Here is a 21,148-nt window from a genome sequence, read left to right as displayed (position 1 = left end):
CTTCGATAGATATAATCAGTCACAGTTAAAAATTCATGTTCTCTAATCTTTCCGACTATATTGCTGACGGTATAGTCTAGTGTAGTATAATTGGCTTAGTTCGCAAAAGTTTGCTTGAATACGCTCATTGTCCCATGAAAAAAGAAAGAAAGAGCATTATAGGAGAACGTAGGGTTGTCTACTTTGGACAAGCCATCCACCATGTGCTTGTTATGTCCCGCAACAAACTTGTGATGCGAGTGAAAGTAAGCACGAGCCTAATTGTGAAAGTAAACTGCCGTATTGGAGCCTATTTCTGCATGTAATTCTAAGGTCGAATCTAGAGATATCAAGAGCGAGACAAACCTTAAAATCCTCTAAACGTAAAAGCATTCTTGGTCAATGCACATGAAGGAGAAACTTACTTAGCCCTACTTAAGCAGACAATTCGATGTACGACGGACTGATTGCAACCCGACATTGACTGGTACTACGTGCCCTCCTAGTCCTGCCATTCTATAAGAAGGAAGGGAGAAGTTGGGACATGTAAGAAAGTCAACCTGGAAGACACCAACTGTCTCAGACAAAATTGTGTGGCCATGATAAGTGCAACAATCCCCCAAGCAACTCCAAAAATCTCTCAGAGCTTCCACCCTTCCGCTCGTTGCCACATGGCTACAGTGGCCTTTTTTTCTTCCCCCTCTTCTTCTTCTTCCTCTTCTTCAAAAACACGCTCCCTCCTCCTCACTCAAACCAACAATGGCTCTTATCCTAGACCCATTTCTTCCTTCCCACACTTCTCTCCCTCTTCCCCCAAAAACCAACCCCATCACCTTCTTCCTCGCTGCCCCACCATCAAGATGCCCTGCCACATCCACGGCGGCGGCGGCGGCAGCAGCAGCAAGACCGTTCGGTCCGTCGTCTCTCAGGCTCCGCGCCGTGTCGGGAATCACGGAGGCGCCTCTCATTGGCCATGAGGAGGAGTCGGAGGAGGTCCAGGAGGGCAGGCACACGGTGCAGTACGACTGGACGGAGGAGTGGTACCCCTTGTACCTCACCGCGGACGTGCCCGACGACGCACCGCTCGGGCTGAAGGTGTTCGACAAGCAGCTGGTTCTGTACCGGGACGGTGGCGGCGTTCTACGGTGCCACGAGGATCGGTGCCCCCACAGGTGATTGAATGTGTCTCACTCTCATCGTCATGACCATCATCGCGCTGATCACTGTTAAATTATATGATTATTTCGAAAACAAACGACATCCCATGATTCCATTCCTTAAAAAGCAATATCTATGGAGTCCAATGTAAAGTGGGACGTGCCATAGAGAAACAAAGACTGTGACTTGCTTAGTAAAGGTGGAAATTTTCCGGGGCTCCGTAGAGCTATTATTTCACGGGGGCATAGAATCCACTGATGTTAGCTTCTTTTGTTAATTCGAACTCACGGCCTTGAACTTTCGGATTTCAGGTTAGCAAAATTATCAGAAGGTCAGTTGGTTGATGGAAGGTTAGAGTGTCTGTACCACGGCTGGCAATTCGAAGGAGAAGGAAAATGTGTCCACATACCCCAGGTACTCTCTTATCCTTGCTTAAGCTGTACCTGGCTGGGGAGAAATTCCCGGCTTTTCGTTTCTTTCGGAAAGCATAAGATTGCATCTGGTGGGAAATGCGATCTTACCACTTTATAATATGTATGTTGTTTTAGCTGTCATGGTTTTCCCGTACCAAATGGCTGTTTGTTTCTCATAATCTTGTGCTGTTAGTTTCTCGTTATGAGTTAGTCTTGATCCTATAATGCAGCTTCCCTCGGATGCAAAAATCCCTCGATCAGCCTGCTTGACGACCTATGAGGTGAAGGACTCCCAGGGCGTGGTGTGGGTGTGGATGTCCCAGAAGACGCCACCGAAACCCGAGAAACTTCCGTGGTTTGAGAACTTTGCACGGCCCGGGTTCCAGGACACCTCGACCATTCATGAGCTGCCATATGACCACTCGATCTTACTTGAGAACCTGATGGACCCTGCCCATATCCCCATCTCACACGATCGGACAGACTGGACCGCCAAAAGGGAAGATGCCCAGCCCTTGTGCTTTGAGGTCACGGAGAGAACTGACCGGGGGTTCGCAGGTTGGTGGGGAAGGGAGAAGGATGGCTCAATGCCCAATTTCTTACGGTTCGACGCGCCTTGTGTGCTCCAAAATAACAGAGAGATCATTGGGAAGAATGGGGAGAAGCATTACTTTACAGGCCTGTTCCTCTGCAGGCCAACCGGGCAGGGGAAGTCAATGCTCATTGTCAGGTTCGGTGGCACAATGAGGTCTCCGCTAGCGAAGATATTCCCGAAATGGTACTTCCATCAGAATGCGAGCAAGGTTTTTGAGCAAGACATGGGTTTCCTCTCATCGCAGAATGAGGTGTTAATGAAGGAGAAAGTCCCCACAAAGGAGCTCTACCTCAATTTGAAGTCTTCTGATACTTGGGTTGCCGAGTATCGGAAGTGGATGGACAAGGTTGGGCACGGGATGCCCTACCATTTTGGACACAGCACAATTTCGCTGCCTGAACTTCCTGCAGTGGTGGAGCACGCGCCGGCTGGGTTAGTTGCCGGAGCTTCAGCGTCTTCTCCAGCAAAGGGAGGTCTTGCGGCGATGCACGCCCCAAATCTAGCCAACAGGTAACAATCAGATTTTGTCAATATTCAGCGGCAATAGCAAAGAACGTGTTCTTTCGATTCATTCATAACAACACAAACTTATTCCGTCATTTGTATTGAGTCGGAATGTCATAGGGCTCATAATACCATGGCGATTTAGTTTTCCCTTCCATCTTCCCGTAATGAAATGCCATAATATCTTCTGGTCTCCAAAATTGTTCAATGCAAAAATTGTATCCATATGCAGGTACTTTCGGCACGTGATTCATTGCAAGGGATGTCGAGCAGTTGTGCAGGCATTTGAGGCCTGGAAGAACGCTTTCGTTGCTATAGCCGCTGCCCTGACAGCAATGGCGATATTAGCATGCAGTCGGCAATGGAAGGTTGCTCTCTTGGTGTCGGCCGCTGCTAGTCTAGGCGGCGCTTATGTTTGCTCGACAGTTGTTGCAATGAATACAACAAACTTCATCAGGACCCACAGGAGATTGTGAACTGAGGAGGGAAGTTATGTTCATACCTTTTCCCGTGTGCAGTTGCCTTCGATTTTACACTGATATAGGACAGCGATACTCAATGTGTAGTTCCTTAAATAGATTGTGCTGCAAGTATCTGTTCAAAAGAGGGCGTAGCGCAGTCGCGCACATCCTCGTTTGTTGACTTAGAGGTCACAAGTTCGATACCTAATGAGATTATCTGTACTCTTTTATTAATTATTTAAGATTTATCTTTCATTGTATTATGCCTTGAGCTTTCTTTGTAATCGAAAAGAATGTATGCTGTTCGGGTTTCCGACTTTCAGCTGTGTGTCTCGCAATTGTACTAATAAGTTTCGGAAAACGAATCTACAAAGAGACATTACTTTCCAGGAACTTTTTCAAATTCTATAAGGTTGGTGATCAAGCCTCCAATTCCATGCCTAGAAAATTGAAATTCTACCTCAAAACTTTACTGTCAATAAAGTTTGCACTCGCTGTTTGACATAAAACCCAGTTTGCACCCTTAACTTTTTATATAATACGCAGCGTGATGTCCCATTAATGCTGCTAATTTCGCACTAACACTCAGCACCGTCAGATTACTAGATAATTGGATCGCTAAGGCAGGGCAGTTGACTATGTCATGGGGAAGACGTGTGATCATTTCACTTACAAAGTTGCACAAGCTTTACAAAGATCAAAGACGAAGTTCTCGGGTTATGTTTGGTATCGGAATGGAAAGGAACGGATGTTAGGTATCATAGAAAATTTAGGTTTTATTTGAACCAAGTATGGAAACCTACGGGTGCCAATTTGGGGAATATGGAGGCTTTAAGTTAAAATTTGTATTAGAAAAGTATTTTCTTTTTTTTCACTTTCACTTTTCTTATCATTTTTTTATTTATCGAAATTGAAAAATCATATTAGTAAATTGAAAATTGAGTATTTTCAAATGAAGCTTGAAATTTGGAGTGTATGTTTATCAAGTGAATATGAGTTACTATTCTTTTATGATGTTTGCAAATGATTAGTTAATTCATACACAGGACCATTACTCATTTGAACTCCCTACCAGTGAAAAATTCATAAATGGCACAAGACTCTTGTCACCCATTGCTCATGGAGTCTGTTACGAACTAAAATAGCAGTCCTATTTATTGAATCGGGGCTGCCCCGATCTTCTCGATTACGATAACATCTTACGTCAGGAAAACCTTCTATGAATATATTTGATGTTATCTATCAATATTGATGATCTGGCTATATCTTCGATATATCCTATTGATATCTCTATTTCATATTATATTTTATCTATCTACATATTTGAGAAGTACTTGTTTTTTGCGATTAATTAATATTTATATCAGGTTACGATAGAAACCCAATCCTGTTAGGGACTTGGCTTTTCAGGAAGGGCGATGCCAGTGGCATCCCGGTCCCCCCCTCCCATGATGGATTGCCTAGCTTGAGCAGCAAGCTTAGCCCATTTCCTTAATTATCGACCTACGAGATCTATATGAGATATCGAGTATCTCTCAAATAATTGAAATTATTTGAGTGGTTTCATAAAAATCCAGAGGTACGTCCTACAATTCCTTTCGGTTACACATCCCATACACTTCCCTAAAGTTGATAGTGACTTAAGTATCGGAGAGGGAAATCGAAACATCATCCCGATCTCCCCATTTAGCACTTTCGTGAACTTCTTGTGATTAATTGTGGATTTTCCAAGTCGGTAACAATTCTCTGTATTCTATATAAATGTCACGACCTTCCACTGATAAAATTCTAAGAAAATTCAGACCTGCTAAATAATCCATAAAATCTTCAAAAAGAGAAGAAAAAAAGAAGAAAAATTCGATAACTACGACAACCAACTCACTGATATAAAGATATATCTAAAAAAAAATCGAATCTGTAAAGGGAATCGGCATGATAGCTCTTGATACAAACCTACACCACGTTTACAACTTGTGTGTACTATCAGGGGCGAGCCAATGTACTGTCAGGGGACAATTGCCCTCTTAAACTTTGAAATTTTAAAATTTTATTCCTAAAAGTATGAGTTTTTTTATTATAAAATTAGTATTTTATCATCTTAAAATTTTAAATTTTTAAAATTTTACCCCAAAAATATTAATTTGCTCCCTTTGAATGAAAATCTTAACTCCGGCCCTGTATACTATTATGTGTGTGTATATATACCCCAAAATTCGATAGTGCATAATTTTATTTTTTTCACACAGTACAAAACTAATATAACCCTTTAGATCTCTCCTCATTTAATATAAACTGTTCATTTTACATAATTTCTTTTAAGTATTTCCATTATTTACTTTCATATTTTCATCACACAAACCTTCAATAATATTACAAATTAACCTTCAGACATAGATCAATGAGGAAGCGCCATGCCATCGATCATAAATCACTCGTCGAATCAGCTACATTAATTGCCCCTAATTGTTTTGTCGATTAAATAAATCAAACAAGGTTAATGAGTGAGCAGTAGAGAGGGGTGATATTCTCACCTCCCCTCTCCACGGCGACGGCGAGTCCAACATCAGTAGTGAAATGACACTACTGTCCCTTCACAGATATCGAACAATGAGAAGAGGGCAAAGGGAATCGCCATAGCCAGAAACTCAGGGATGATAACAGAGAGAGAATAAGAGATAGAGAGACAAAGAGAGACAAACAGAGGCATAGAGAGAGAGTGGTTTCTTTATGGCATAAAAGCTCGCACTTTCCTCAATCCAAGAATAGATTTTGGATTTTAGAAAGAAAAATAAGGTATATAAAAATGGAATCTTTAATTCCGTGCGGCCAATTATATTCCACATTCCTTCTTTCTTATTCTTCTTCTTCCTCCTGCCTTTCCCTTTTCTTTGTTACCCAAAAATCACATTTTATATTACAAATGAACCATATCATGATTTTTCTGGAACAATTTTAAAATTCTAAAATTTATAAAAATGGATGATCCAGATTAGATTGACGAAAATGTAAGGGTTCAAATTAGTTATATGTGATGTGAAAAATAAATGTCATATCCTAAGATCAGGTCCCGCCACTACTTCAACTATTAAAGTTGGAACTCTATGGTGACTCTTATGCATACCGTGCCATGGCTTTGAGCAATTTTTCCACTCCCAATGCATGCAATCGATACTGCCCATCATGTCGGGGAAATCGCGTGACGCTCCAATATGTAGTAGGCATTGAACATCTCTTGCATTTTACTAGCACAAGTATTGAGGGCCGAAAACCGAAATGATGTGTTCACAAAACTTGTAGAGGCATTCGTTCACGGTACTCTCTCCTAGCCAAAAATATTCGTCAACGACGTCAGAACCTACTCCGTAGGCCAACATACGTATGGCCATGATGCATTTTTGTAGCGGGGATAGGCTTGCTTTGCCTCCGAAATCTCTTCTCTACAGGAAAATGGATAGACACTTGAGAGGTCGTCCACAATTCAAGGAACAGATGCTTCCTCATTCTAAATCTTCGTCAAAATGCCTCGGCAGAGTACACTGGCTTGTCAATGAAGTAGTCCTACATAAGTTGCTTATGAATCGCTTTGCGATTCTTGTCAACTATCTTCCTTTTCGGTGTGGAGGAAGAGCTTTCACCAGAGGTGGCCTGCTCGATCTTCTGAAGGAGGTCAAGGATGCATGGATCCTTATAATGTTTCAACAGATCTTCCATCCAGTCCGATGGATCCATGGACATATTATTGGGATCATTACGGTTTTCAAACATGTATTTGAAGGATGTGAATTGGAGATGAGGGGATATGAATGGGAAATGGTAGGCTGTGAGTGAGTGCATATGAGAGTGAAATAATTTTGTAGAGAAGATTCCAAGACTACTTTTCAACAGTTAATTTGCAACGTTTTCCAACGGTTACTTTTTAAAAAGTAAATTATTTAACGATTCGAAAAAACACATAACATAGTATAATTTAAATTTCATTAGAACCATATGTTATTACAAACATAAATAATGACTCTGAACCCCCCACAACATAAACAGTACAAACGTAATTTACTATTGAAAATCTTCAAAAGAGCTTCCTCTAACAACCTCTTATGAATGGCAAGCATGTCTAGAAAATAATTGCTCATGTCAGTTGCCATGAGTCTCGAGGCAGATTCTATATGCTTTGTCTTTAACTTCTTCCTACATGATCTGAAACTTTCTCTGCTTAATCTGGAACTCTTTTTCCTTCATTTTGTGCAATTCGCCATATTGACTCTTGAGACTAATAGCTAGACCACGGACAACGTTTTTCCTCTCACCGAGATCGATACCAACTGCCTTTTTCCCTTCAGATGATTTTCTTTTAGCAATTTTTCTCTTAACCACATCTCTGCCTTCTAGATGCACTTAAGAGTTACTATCCGATTGATAGTGGATGAGGTTGTGTACTCACCGGAAGTATTTGTCTTTGTTCGCTTCGAAATGTCACCAAAAGATTCGATAAGGGCTAAAAATCTTGATTCACGACGGAGAATATTCCAGTGCAGCAACATGTGGAATTTGACCTTCTCGGTCTCGCAGTATAAATTATGGGCTATCTCCAGCATATTATCATCATTTGCTCCGCTTGCTTTATGACGCTCAGCTTACATGTAGTATCCACAGAAGGCCGATACGATTGCGTGAATCTGGTGGGACCGTTGCTTCAACGTGTCAGAGTTCTTCGTGGAGAAACGCCTGCAGTCGCTCGACAGGCAATGCCAGTGGATCCTCTCCCTAAATGTTGCACCAAATTGATCATCCCCAACCACGAAATCTTGCTCGTCATTTAGCCATGTATTGATTAGTGGCTTATCATCTTCCCATTATCATCTTTGGCCGATGTGACTACTTCTATTTTGAGGTGTAACTTATTCAATGTCCGGGTTGATGTCACAGGGACCACCGCTAGGAGGTTGAGTGAATGGCAAAGGAGAATTTGTCAGTGGAGATTGACTGGATTCCATATTGGCGCTTCCAAATCCCGAACTCGTTCCACCCATAAATTGAGAGGTTGAACCCGCAAATCCATTATTTGGGTTTAGTTAGAAGGCATATGGTTGGGGATAATATTCGAAATTTGGATTCTGGGGGAAGTTCATATTGGGATGATTACATTTTTGGTTATTGGAGAAGTCAGAAGGTTGGGAATTTAGATTTTGGGGGAATTTCGGATTCGGCATATAATATCCGAAACAATTCAATTGGTTTGGATCATCTTCTTTTTTTATATCGAAGAAGAGAGGAGGAAATTTGGGGTTAAATTGGAGTTGGAATCGATAATTGAGGGTGAAATTGAAGTAAAAGTGAAAAATTAGGCTATGTTTGGTTCACCGGTTGAGATAAGGATCAGAATATCCATTCCGTACGTAATACCTATTCCGATGTTCGGTTCAAGGGTACGAGGAATAAGTATTCCGGATCGGGATAGTTATCCGGATTAGACGGGGAATACGGGTGCCTCCCCCGAACGTGAGGATTAGCTATGCCGCATCCGGAATAGTAGTGAAAACCCGAAAATGCCCTCTACTTTCTTGACTTATTACAATAAAGATGCCATGGCCTTTGAGAATGCTCTCGGTCTAGAGCTGGAGATCGAATTCCATGGATTTCTTGAGGCCCTTGCAGCTGGCGCGGTGGCATTTTCGGGAGCGGGCGCCGCAGAGGCACTCGAAGGAGAATACGATTGCGGCAAAGAAGGCAGGAAAGCTGAGGGCGTAGGGGATGAGGGGGAGATCGACGTGGAGGTGGATGGTGGGGTGGGAGAGGAGGAGGGAGGTGGAACTGAAGATGTAGGAGAAGTAGGAGGAGACGAGGAAGGTGCCGGAGAAGACGACGACGATGAGGATCAGCACACAAGGAGTTCTTGCAGAGGGAAGAGGAGTGAGACGATGAGGAAGAGGAGGAAGAGGGGTGATTACGGTTTGGTGATTTGGGGGAATTGGAGATCAAGTAGGGGTCGAGATCGCTACCTGCGAACTCTAGTTCGAGTTCGAGCTCGAGCTGATCCGATTGAAGTTACTGTTCATCGTCTCTGAGAAGAAGATGAACAGTAACTTCTTTTATTTTCTTTTAAAAAAATTTAATTTATCTTATAAAATCCATTATATTTATATGAAGGGCATTTTTGTCTTTTTATCCTATTCTTGTTCTTTCTATTCCTTATTCAACTCAACCAAACATCATAATTATAATTTTATTCCATGTCTATTCCCTCCAACCAAACACAAAAATTTCATCAGAATTTTCATTCTATTCCCTGTCTATTCTAATCCATGTCTATTCTATTCCCTATCTATTCTAATCCTGCGAACCAAACGTGCCCTTAGATGTAAACTGGAGTATTTATAAATAATTTTTTAATATAAATTAAAAAATGAAATTAAGGCCGTCGGGGGTCCAACAGCCTTAATTCGGGTCAACAGCCAAATTTTCTTTTTTTTTTAAATGGTTGGGAAGCTGCCGCGTGGGGCCGCTGCCGCCACGCAACAGCTCCTCAAGCGTCGCTCTGCTCTGAAGCGTTCACTATTGGAGGATGCAAGTGGTATTTCCAACTTCTTTGTTGCTTTCTCCGTTAAGCAAATGGACAGACGGACAAGACACTGCAATCCTGGAGATGAACTTTGGTATTTGTTTGTTTGTTGGAGCATGCGAATATATATTGATGCTGCGGATCATCTGTCTATGTTCTTAGACGTTGCGGATGCTGCAGCATTGCCTGATGGATGGTGCCGAGATGCCAAGCTTGCATTCACTTTAGATGATCAGGAGAATGGAGAAGCCTCGACAGCAATGGGTGCTGTTTCTTCTGCTGTTTGTTCTGGATTCTCATTTTCGACAAAAGATTTCCAGTCAATTTCTGTCCTTTGATCTTAACTTGTTCAACATTTGGTCGATAATTTCTACACATGTTGCAAAGTTTTGAACTTTCGAAAGTGCTGTGGGAGAGAACGGGTGCGTGGAGAGATATTCCTTGTTTTCCTTTAGAAAAATGGGAACTTCGAAAGCCGATGAAGTTGTTAGCCGTGATTGCCGATTACTATCCTTTGTGCTTATAAATTCATTTAGAGAACCATTTAATCAAGCATGCCCTTATCAACCAATACTTTCTTGAAAAGGACGGCCAAAGATCAAATTGTCGTGTCAATTGCCTTAGTTATTTTTTCTGAGTCTAACAGCCTTTGCAAAAAATTACAGAGACCCATCACAGGTTCAGCGCAGGAACGACCAATGGGGGTTCGCAAAATTCAAGCGTCTGAATGAGTTTCACGATCGCACTAAAGGTTATGTAGTTGATGATACTGTGGTGGTTGAAGTTGATATAACTCTACTCGAGGTTGTTCCGGCAGTCGTGTTAGCGACACAAATAGGCTGCCTTGACTCCTATTTCAGCAATCTCTCCAAGTATTTTAATGCTGCTGGGACCTCTCGTTTGGGGGAAAGATTGGCTTCAGATATGCGGACCCTTGATTTGGCTTCTGGAGATGATGTAGAGATGGCCAAGCACTCCTTGGAGGAATGCCTGTCAGATCTCTTCAATTTGAACATGACCAATAAGCTTTCTTCGGCCTTGTCGATCTTAAGCCATGCCCGAGCTGGGTTATCTCCTGATCAGAAGAGAGCAATCAAGAAATTTAAGATCAACTTTGCTGATTTTGTCTCCGACTACTTAACCTTTGAGCAAGACAATTCTGATTTTGAGCTGCAGAAAATCACGTGGGATCACCTATACTCTACGATGAAGAATGATCACGAGACTCACCTATCACAGAGACCGTCGTTAGATAGCCTTGCCAATGAAAAGGAAGAGCTCAAAAAGAGACTAAAGGAAGTGAGTGCCAGAGAGATGAAGCTGATATCTGAGTGTGAAACTCTGATGAACAAATCGGAGGAAGTGAAATCGAGATTCGCAATTCAGGACAAGTAAGTTAGCGGAGGCAGAGGAGAAGAAAAAAATAGCCGAGGAAAGGATGTCTCGATGTACCAGTGCTTGGTCCAGTTTGAAGGATCATTTCCTTTAAAGTTTCAGCTTGCGGAGCAAAAATGGCTGTAGAAGCTGCAAGATCACCAGCTGTGTTGCACTGGAGGATGTGACCGGAATGCTATCTGTCGAACCAAGTACCTTTAAAATCCTTATTCAGTTGTTATGTTTCTTACCGTGGCCTGTAGCACTGTACTAGACATCTCAAATTTCCCCATTTCCCGCCCCAAACTACATGTTGTGTCAACGAGTGTCGAATATAATTAAACTCATCTCAGGAACGTTCATTTTAATCGGATATATAATCCGTGAAGATTACCTAAGACAAATTGCGCAATTAGAAACGCATCTTTGATAGCGTCTTTAGATACAGTAATTTGGTGGATCACCACCTTGATGGCACCGTCAATATTATCATTGCGTGCTCGACAGCTGAGTCCAAAGCTGTTTGCTTAGTCTCAGCCATGGTGCGTCTGGACCAACCTTATTGTTTGGTCGATAGCTGTTGCGATAAATATTACGAAACACAAGAAATTTTGCAAACGAAAGTAAGAAAATATCCGGTAAATGGGGTATTTTATTACGGGAATAATTATGAGATCCTCATACTCCAAGATTAGCAGAATCATTTTTGTATATTATTGTAGCTAACCTAATTAGATTCATGTATAATAGGCAATTAGAAATCTTAGCAGTCTTTCTTATTTTTCTTTCATGACATTCCACTATATGTATCGGTTATTAGTGATCAATCAAAGTAAGCTTACAAGCTTCCTCTTTTCACATGGTATCAGAGCAGAATTGGGACCGTGAAACCTAATATACTCTAGGGTTGTGAGAAACAGCAACAATCCAAAAAGGAGTAGAGGTGTCAGGAAAGGGTGTCGAACATGATTCATTTTCAGTGTATACTGTCAATCCATCAGACTACACAGGTACGAGCTTGATCAATTATAAGCTAAATGACTCAAATTATCTTACCTGGTCGAGGGCTATGGTCACTGCATTGACGGCGAAGAACAAAGTTGGGATGATTGATGGCACGGTGCCAAGGCCACCGGAGAATGATCCAAACGGGGCGAAATGGGATGTCTGCAATGCCTTGGTAATTTCTTGGATCTTTAACACACTGGAATCATAGCTCCAATCCAGTGTAGCATGTGCAATAGTAGCACAGGGATTGTGGGAAGACCTGTGGGAAAGATATTCGCAGGGAAATGAAACAAGGATTTACCAATTGAAAGCAGAAATCGACAATTTGAAGCAGGAGGGGATGTCTGTGACGAAGTATTACTCACGACTCAAAACACTTTGGGACGAATTGGATAATTACCTAGAGATACCGACGTGCACTTGCTCTGCCACCAAGTTGTACACAGCGCAAAGAGAAAGGGAGAAGACCCATCAATTTCTGATGGATCTAGGGTCGGAATCCGCGACTGTGAGGTCTAATATCCTCAGCCATGAGCCGCCGCACTCCCTGAACAAAGTTTATGCCCTAATTCTGCACGAAGAAAGAAAAAACATCGTGACTCAATTTCACGAGAACGCTACACCAGATGGAGCGGTATTCTTTGTTGATCCGTACATCACATGTGATGTCCTTTCCTAGGTTGCAATCAAGTTGCATCATATAATCAAAGTAAATTTCTAATAAGTTACTGCACTAGTTTCAAAGCACATTGCACACTTTAAAAGTAAAATATTCAAATTTTAAAATAAAATACACAAATTTCAAAATATTTTACTTAATTTTTTAGTAAAATTCTTAATTTTAACACAAATTTTAAGTAAGTTACTTGATAGTACGGTGTAGTCAATTTATTGATTTCACTATAAAATCTCCCGTCGTTTCCAAACTAAACAAGATGATGCACTCATGGACTGTACACGGAGCGAAACTTTGTGAATATCCTGGTCAAAAAATAAAAGTTTGGAGATGTTGAAATTTAAAGAAAATGATCTTTTAGGCTAATAACCCCAATTAGTTATGGCAAACTTTTAATAATTGGCCTTAAAGGTCGCGTCTTCTTAAATTTAGCCAACGGTCCTTTTTTGTTCCTGTTGACGAGGAGTACTAGGGAACTGGAGAAGACTAGGAAAAGCAAAATGGGTAATGAGAGAAATGAACAGAGACGAGGAGTCTGGCTGAATCACGAGAAGGGGAACCCAATAGACTTTCCTAGTGCTCTTTTGTCCTCTGCATATTCTTATATTAATATGTTTTGACCGTGTGATCGGGGAGGGAGACCGATGATGGCAGGAGCACAACTTCCGTCAGGAAAGTATACCTGCAGGATCAGCAGCTTCTTCAAGGTGAAGAATGAGCGGATTTGGTCCTCTGAAGAGTTCACTGTTGGATGCTGCAAATGGTATGTATATTCCCCAACTCTGCCCTACTCATTCATAAATGAGCTAACATTTATGGGTACATTGTGGACAAAACTTCGGTGTCTGCCTGCAACACAACAAGCGCACGCTTGCTGCAGCTGTACCAACTGCAGCATCCTTGTCCTGTCCAGGAATCATTTTGGACAAATGGATGCTATGGATAGATGATGGATTGTCTTGTTTGTAGGGGCAGGCAAATACGTATTTATCCCAAGGGAGATGACACAGCCAGGAGCCATTTGCATATCTATTTAGTGGTGGCGGGAGCTGCAGCATTGCCTGAGGAATGGTGGAGAGATGCCAAGTTTGTACTTACTGTCGATCAGCACAGCGGAGTCGGCTCAACAGCAAATGGTCTGTGTCCGCTGTTTCCTTGTGCTGTTTCATTCTCGAACTTGTGAGGGAGGATAGTTTTCTGGAGAGATATTCCATATCTTCCGTTGAAAAAATCAGAACGTCGGTAGCTAATTAATTTGTCAGATGTGATAGCTGATTATTATCTTTGTTTATCATAATTCGTTTGAAGAGCCATTAGAAATCAAGCATGCCCATTTATGGTGAGCTGTTTTGTATACATCCCGTTTACTTTGTTCTTCACTCATAAATGAATTCTTATTATCCATCAAAAAGAAAATCAAGCATGTCCAAAATAACCAATACTTTCTTAAAAAGGACGCCAAAAGATCATTTTGTCATCTCAAGTGCCTAGCGATTTTGAGCGAGTCTAACAACCTTCGAAAATATTAGAGGCGCATCGCATGTTCAAGGCAGGAACAACCAGTTGAGGGTTCTCGGAATTCAAGCATCTGACTGACCTCCACGATCATACTAAAGGTTATGTAGTCAATGACACTGTGATTGTTGAAGTTGAGATAATTCTCCACGAAGTTGTTCCGTCCATCGAGTTAGGATGAAAAAAAGCAGGTTTGACTCTTATTTCAGCAGTCTTTCTGAGTATTTTAGTGCTACTCAGACCCCTCATTTGGGAGAAGGATCGGCATCAGATACTCAGAGCACTGAATTAGACTCTGAGACTCCGAGCTCAGATGATATAGAGAAGGCCAAGCACTCCTTGAAGGATTGCTTTTCGGATCTGTTCAAGTTGAACACGAGAGATAGGCTTTCTTCAGCCTTGTTGATCTTAAACCATGCCTGAGCTGGGTTATCTCTGATCAGCAGAATTCGATCGAGACATTCAAGGCCAACTTTGATGATAGGAAGTAAAATTGAAATATGCGATTCAGGAGAAGAAGCTGGCAGAGGGAGAGGAGAAGAAGAAAATAGCTGAGGAAAGGATGTTTCGATCAACTAGTGCTTGGTCCAGTCTGAAGGAACAATTCCTTTGAAATTTTCAGCTTAATTGCCAAGTGAAAATGGCTCAGAAGCTTTGTGCAGCACAAGCAGACGGATGTGATCTAAATGCTGTCGATGTGATTGAAACGCAGTTTATCGAACCTTTTAGCTCTAGAAGGCGTATCTGCATCGGCTCGCGTTTTTTGGTTTATCAATGTTACTTTATGCATCATATGAAGCACTAATGTTAGCATCTCAGTGTCTCCCTGTCCTTCTCCAAAAGATATTGTTTTGCATTAATCAGTGTTGCCATGTTTTCCCGATCATATCCAGGCCAGCTGGTTTGGTTGATGAGAAGTGACAGGAGCAATAAGCTCATCCCATAACATTGTTAGAAGCGTAGTTATCCAATATATAATCCCGAGGGCCTATAAAGACGGATCTTTCATCGAATTGGGCCAATTCTTTTCTGAACTTCTGAATCATCTATCAGTTTTTTATCGTGCGCATCGTGTGGCATGTGTAGAGGCTGCCGCTCTGATGGCAATGACAGCATAATGTATGGTCGATGTCCGGTAAGTGGAAATAGGAAATTTTGTATAGTCTTGCTGACGAATGACTCGTTCACTCTCATTTCCTATTGGAATTCATAGGCTTATATTATGCCATTATCATTATGGCCTTATTATTGCATTGCTATCTGAGGATGCAGTAGGGATCTCTATGCCCTCTTTTTCGCAATTGGATTTAATTATTGCGCCTCGCGCCTGCATTTCACCCGAAAAAACAAAAGATAAGGCATTCTACCTCTTTTTCCCATCAACCTTAGCCGATTCTTTTATTCCCAGTTGAATTAACCGCATATAACTATACAGTAACGTTTATTTCCGCTGTCAAGCCAATGAATAGACATTTCTTAATTCGTGTATCTCTTTTTATTTTTATTTTTAATGGATAATACTTTAGTTCATGTATCTCAGACAAGACAGTTTGGTATCCAAATGGAGCATACCTAAAAGTCTTTTAAGAATGCTTGGGAAAAATAGTAAACGTCTTATTATTTAACAAAAGACTTATTATTCAGCCGGAGTTAACTTATAATAGATTCTTCATAAAACAACTAGCAAAGCAAACATCTATATATATACATATATATATAATACTCAAAAAAGGAGAAGTAAAGTTTTGTATAACTTTTTTTTCCCAATTTTTCAACGCTAGATATATTTAAATTAATAAAAGTCACTCATTTAAAATTAAAATAATAAAATAACTTAAAAAACTATTCACTCACCTCTCAAATTCTTACTCTTTTTTCTCCTTTATCTCTTTCCTCGTTCCTCGTTCCTCTCTTCTCTCTCTCCACTCACATCTCTTTCTCTCTACATCACTTTATTTTCAAATTTTTTATATTTTCTCTCCACTCTCACCCCTTTCTCTCTATGTCACTTTTTTTTTTTTATAGATTTTTTCTAAAAGTCCCGTACATAATGCCGGTACACGTCTAGCATATTACAAAAGGGAGAAGGAAGTTAGTTGGTGTAACTTTCCTTCTCCCTAAAATACCCATATCAGTATGGCATTTTAATTTGAGAATCATTGGATGCGGAGGAAGTTGAGGTTAGATGAATAAATTCACATGCTAACGTGTAACTACCAAATAACTACCCATTTTTCTCTCCTCTCTCCACTCTCTCCTCTCCCTCTATTTCCCCTCAAAACTGTCGATATTTTGCCCATTTTCTCTAAGCATTTTACCTTTGTTCCATGATACAACTCCGCTAGTCTACTACCAATGCATTGCACGCATTCATTTCATTTATTTATATAGTATTGTTATATATTGACCTATTTACAATGTTAACTATAATATTAATTTTATATATAACTATTTTATACAACATTCTACCATGGTCCATGATGGTAAAATTTGTGTAAGAAATACATATATCATTTAATGAAACTGAGTATCTAATACGGTTTCCATCATAGATTTCAGTGTGTGATTGGAGAAGGCGACTGACGGACGACGGAAGAAGAAGAACAACTTCCGTCGGGAAAGTACAGTTGAAGGATCGACAGCTTCTCCAAGAAGAAGAATGAGCACAAGCTCTACTCTGAAGCCCTCACTGTTGGAGGCTGCAAATGGTATGGTATACTATTCCCCACTCTGCTCTGATTCTCCCAACTTCTTTGCGCTTTCTTTTTTGAGCAGATGGAGGTGATGATAGATTTCCTTTTTTTGTTGGAGCAGGAAAATATTTATAATCCCAAGGGGAGCGGGAGGGCTCCTCAGATCATCTGTCAATGTTCTTAGAGGTTGTGGATGCTGCAACATTACCAGATAGATGGTGCAGAGTTGCCAAGTTTGTGGTCACTTTAGTCGATCAGGAAAGCAGAGTTTGCTCAAGGGAGAGTGGTGCGTTTGATGGTTTCTTTGCGGTTCTCGATTCCCCTTTTTGAATAGAGATATGCAGGCAATTGATATCCTAATTCCTTCGTTCGACTTTTTTTTTTTTTTGGGGATAATTTGTATTATGCAAAGTTCCAAGCTTTATAAAGGTAGCTTTGAAAAATCGGAAACTTCGGAGGCCAAGCCAATGAAGTTGTCACACACGATTGCTTATTACTTTCTTTGTGTTTATGGATTCATATCGAGAGCCGTTCCAAATCAAACATGGCCATCATAATCAATACTTCGTTGAAAAGGGCGGCAAAAGATTAATTTGTCATCTAGAGGGGCTAGTTATTTTTGAGCGAGTCTTACAGCCTTTGAAACAATTACAGAGTCTCATCTAAATAGGTTCAAGGCAGGAAAGGACAATTGGGGGTTCCCGCAGTTCATGCCTCTGGCTTTGCTTCATGATCACACCAAAGGTTGTGTGGTTAATGATACTGTCGTTCTTGAGGTTCAGATTACTCTCCATGAGGTTGTTCAGCGGGTCAAGTTAACCACACAAATGTGCAGGCTTGACTCTTATTTCAGCTGTCTTTCCATTTCTTTTGATGCTACTGGAAACCCTGATCTAAGAGCAGGATCTGCTTCACCATTGATTTGGCTTCTGACTCTCTCAGCGCAGATGACATAGAGAAGGCCAAGCACTCCTCGAAGGAATGCCTGTCGGATCTCTTCAAGTTAAACATGACAGATCAGCTTTCTTCAGCCTTGTCGATCTAGAGCGAAGCCCGAGCTGAATTATCTCCTGAACAGCAGAGATCGATCGAGACATTTTAATGCAAACTTTGATGACTTTGTCTGCGACTTCTTAACCTTTGAACAAGACAATTCTGACTTTGAGCTGCAGAAAATCTCGAATCATTTATATTCCGCGATGAAGAAGAAGAACAAGACTCACGTTTCATACAAGCAGTCATTTGATGGCCTCACCAAGGACGAGGAAGAGACCAAAGGAACTCTGATCCAAAAAGATGAAGCTGAAGTCTGATTAGGAAACTCTGGTGAATGAGTCAGAGGGAGTGAAATCAAGATACGCAATTCAGGAGAAGAAGCTAGCAAAGGCTGAGGAGAAGAAGAAAATAGCTGAGGAAAGGATGTCTCGATCGACCAGTGCTTGGCGCAGTCTGAAGGAATAATTCCTTTTAAACCTTCAGCTTGCCAAGCGGAAATGGCAGAGAAGCTGCAACATCACAGGCTATTTTCTGTTGCACAATAGGATGTGATCGAGCTGCTGTCTCGTCATACCTTTTAGCTTTAGAAACCTTATTTTGTGGAATAAAATTTTCTGTTTATTATGTTTCTTTCCACGTTCTTACCCACTGCGGTAGACATCTGAAATGTCATCTTGTCCGACCCCTAATTATATTTTGTATCGAGTGTCTGCCATATATTTCGGTTTATCTCCCCGACTGATTTCGTTGAAGAAAGTGCCCCAGACGGCTAAGCTCATCTCAGGTACACTGGTCGCTCCTTGTCATTTGTTATATCGTCAATTTGTTGGGCAAATAATACATCCAATATATAATACTAGCTTATGATCCACATTTTGTCATTACCATAAGAAGCACAGCACTTTCGCACAGACAAAAGCATCTACCAGTTGACTCCACCGCGTTCCCACCCCCACCCCCTAGACGAGTAAGGTTGGAAGAAATTGGCAGAATTTGTTAGGTATCAAGCTTGATGCTCTTGCTGTAGCCCCAGATATGGTCGCCATTTTCCTCGGGATGGATCAATCTGTGTATATGATCGTATTCTATCACCATCATCCACCGCTCTGGGAATGGTAGCAATAATAGAATATTGTCAAAGAAGTCTGCTTTCCTAGTCATTCTCCCATAGACATCGACTACTATGATGCCTTCCTAGTCTTCTTCCTTTTGAAAAATTCACCAACGAGAAATCCTAATTTCCAGTATGCCCTGACCATTCACAAGCCAAGCTTCACCATTGACTGCTTGATCCTATACGATATCACATGATAGGACAGATTGGACGACAAAAAAGGAAGCTCTGCTGCCCATAACCCAATGTCGCGTCAAATAATCATACGCAGTGACATATTGGTTGAACTGCAAATACCTCATCAGAACGTATAGTGCTTGGGTTACAATATCAGCTAATGCCTACGACCACAAAGGTCTGACAATGGTATCATATCATAAATTTCAAAAATAATAACACATGAATGCCTCCAAAGAGTACTCAAGCCAACGAAGAGAAATTTCTCAGTTGACATGTCTAAAAACTTTATCTTCGATATAGTTTGCGCTTTGAGTTTTACATATAGCTCCGAACTTTGCACTTTTATGAATTTTTTTAGGATGTCCATAACTAGGGATGAAGAAGGATTTCGTTTCTTCATTTTCTCATTGCACAAGCCCCATTAAGATCAAAGACAATGCAATTTCAAGGACACTTCAGTAAGTTGTTGATGTGCGCAAAGTGAAACCCATACATACGAAACCTTCAGGTGTATACTTGTGGGCATGTGCATATCACTACCCTATTATATCATTATTATACGTATGCATTTACATATGGGCTTATTTGATTTAGTTGGGCTAAGCTCATCAGCCCATTTTGCGCCATCCATTTCTTCCGGATAAGCTTCCACCGCTTCAAGTATTTGTTTTTATATTTTACTTTTTGTTTTCCTTCAAGTTTCTGTTCTGTGGCTGCCCCATTCGAGCTTAAAGAGAGAGAGAGAGACTGAGAGAGAGAACGGCTAGGGTGGTAGACAACTACCGAGATAGGAAATCTTTTCACAAGGAAGAGCTTGACCCCTATTTTGGTTGGGGTTTTGACTGATTTCAGGGGCCAAAGAGACCGAGAGCATAAATCTTGAAGGCTCGACTCAATAAGATAATTTTGGGAGTTCTATGAATTAGAAGCTAGACTAGCAGCATTGAAGGACTTTTTGGACTTCGCGGATCAGCGTGAAAGATTTGTAGCTAGACTTGTATATATCATAGGTATCAAGCTATGTATAGAATGTTTGTGAACAGTTACGACTTGAAAATTTTTGTTCAGTTTTTCATGAGTATTTTTTAAAAACATGCGAGAACTTCTTTTGGAGGTGTCATATGTTTCTTCGATGTGGTTGGTTGGGATAGATGTAGTTGAGATTTTATGGAATTATTTAACAGGTTTCAATTTGGAAAAATGGATATCGTGATTCTCTAAAGGAATCTCTGCAGAATTTTTGGGTCATGACAATACTTGACATAGTAAAAAAAAATTAGGGATTTACAAGAAATTCTTAGGTGATCTTATCTTGTCACGTGATGAAACACCAATTAAATTGCATGAAACAAGAGGAATTGGTTCTAATCACTCGAATAATCGTCATAATTATTGTTCATTAAAGAATTATTATTGGTTCTTCCTCGCCATGTCAAGGCTCTTACCAATAAGGATTGATTCAAGCAGTTCGACATTTATTCCCCTTAACGGCCGACCTAGCCCAAACTGGATTAATTGGGGTCAATTAGGCTTTTCCTAGTGTACTAGGGAATTGGAGAATAATGGGGAATGAGGAAATCAGTGGAGACTTGGAGTCTGAATGATGAGAAGAAGGGAACCCAACAGACATTTTGCTTGTCTCTTAATCAGCAGTTCATATCGAAGATTGGACTTTTAGTGAGTGATCGGATAAAGAGACTGACGGACAATGGAAGAAGAACAGCTTCCGTCCGGAAAGTATAGGTGGAGGACCGAAAGCTTCTCCAAGATGCAAACTGTCCAGAAGTTCTACTCTGAAGCGTTCACTCTTGGAGGCTGCAAGTTTTATATTCCCTACTTTGCTCTCATCATTCCGCTTTTATCTTCTTTGACACACAATCCAATTTAGGAGCAAGATCTTTTGTTCTCTGCAGCACATGCTTGCAA

The 21,148-nt window shown here is 40.9% G+C and overlaps 3 protein-coding genes across 3 annotated transcripts; all 3 read left to right on the top strand.

Annotated features, from left to right (window-relative positions):
• The first annotated feature begins 633 nt into the window (after positions 1–633).
• Positions 634–3,432, top strand: LOC116189520 (protein TIC 55, chloroplastic). Its single transcript, XM_031519204.1, has 4 exons — positions 634–1,151; positions 1,449–1,551; positions 1,781–2,655; positions 2,882–3,432. Exons 1-4 carry the CDS (start codon positions 739–741, stop codon positions 3,123–3,125), a joined length of 1,635 nt encoding a protein of 544 aa, XP_031375064.1. The 5' UTR covers positions 634–738; the 3' UTR covers positions 3,126–3,432.
• Positions 3,433–9,679: 6,247 nt separating this feature from the next.
• LOC116187470 lies at positions 9,680–11,332 on the top strand. Its single transcript, XM_031516169.1, has 2 exons — positions 9,680–9,930; positions 10,332–11,332. Exon 2 carries the CDS (start codon positions 10,591–10,593, stop codon positions 11,059–11,061), a length of 471 nt encoding a protein of 156 aa, XP_031372029.1. The 5' UTR covers positions 9,680–9,930; positions 10,332–10,590; the 3' UTR covers positions 11,062–11,332.
• A 777-nt stretch (positions 11,333–12,109) lies between these two features.
• Positions 12,110–12,727, top strand: LOC116188699. Its single transcript, XM_031518184.1, has 2 exons — positions 12,110–12,220; positions 12,329–12,727. The coding sequence occupies exons 1-2, from the start codon at positions 12,110–12,112 to the stop codon at positions 12,725–12,727; spliced, it is 510 nt and encodes a 169-aa protein (XP_031374044.1).
• Positions 12,728–21,148: the final 8,421 nt, after the last annotated feature.

The sequence above is a fragment of the Punica granatum genome, chromosome 8 (genome assembly GCF_007655135.1).
Source record: "Punica granatum isolate Tunisia-2019 chromosome 8, ASM765513v2, whole genome shotgun sequence".
NCBI classification, from domain to species: domain Eukaryota; kingdom Viridiplantae; phylum Streptophyta; class Magnoliopsida; order Myrtales; family Lythraceae; genus Punica; species Punica granatum.
The sequence above is the reverse complement of the archived record's forward strand: the minus strand, read 5'-3'. Positions and strand labels throughout refer to the sequence as shown.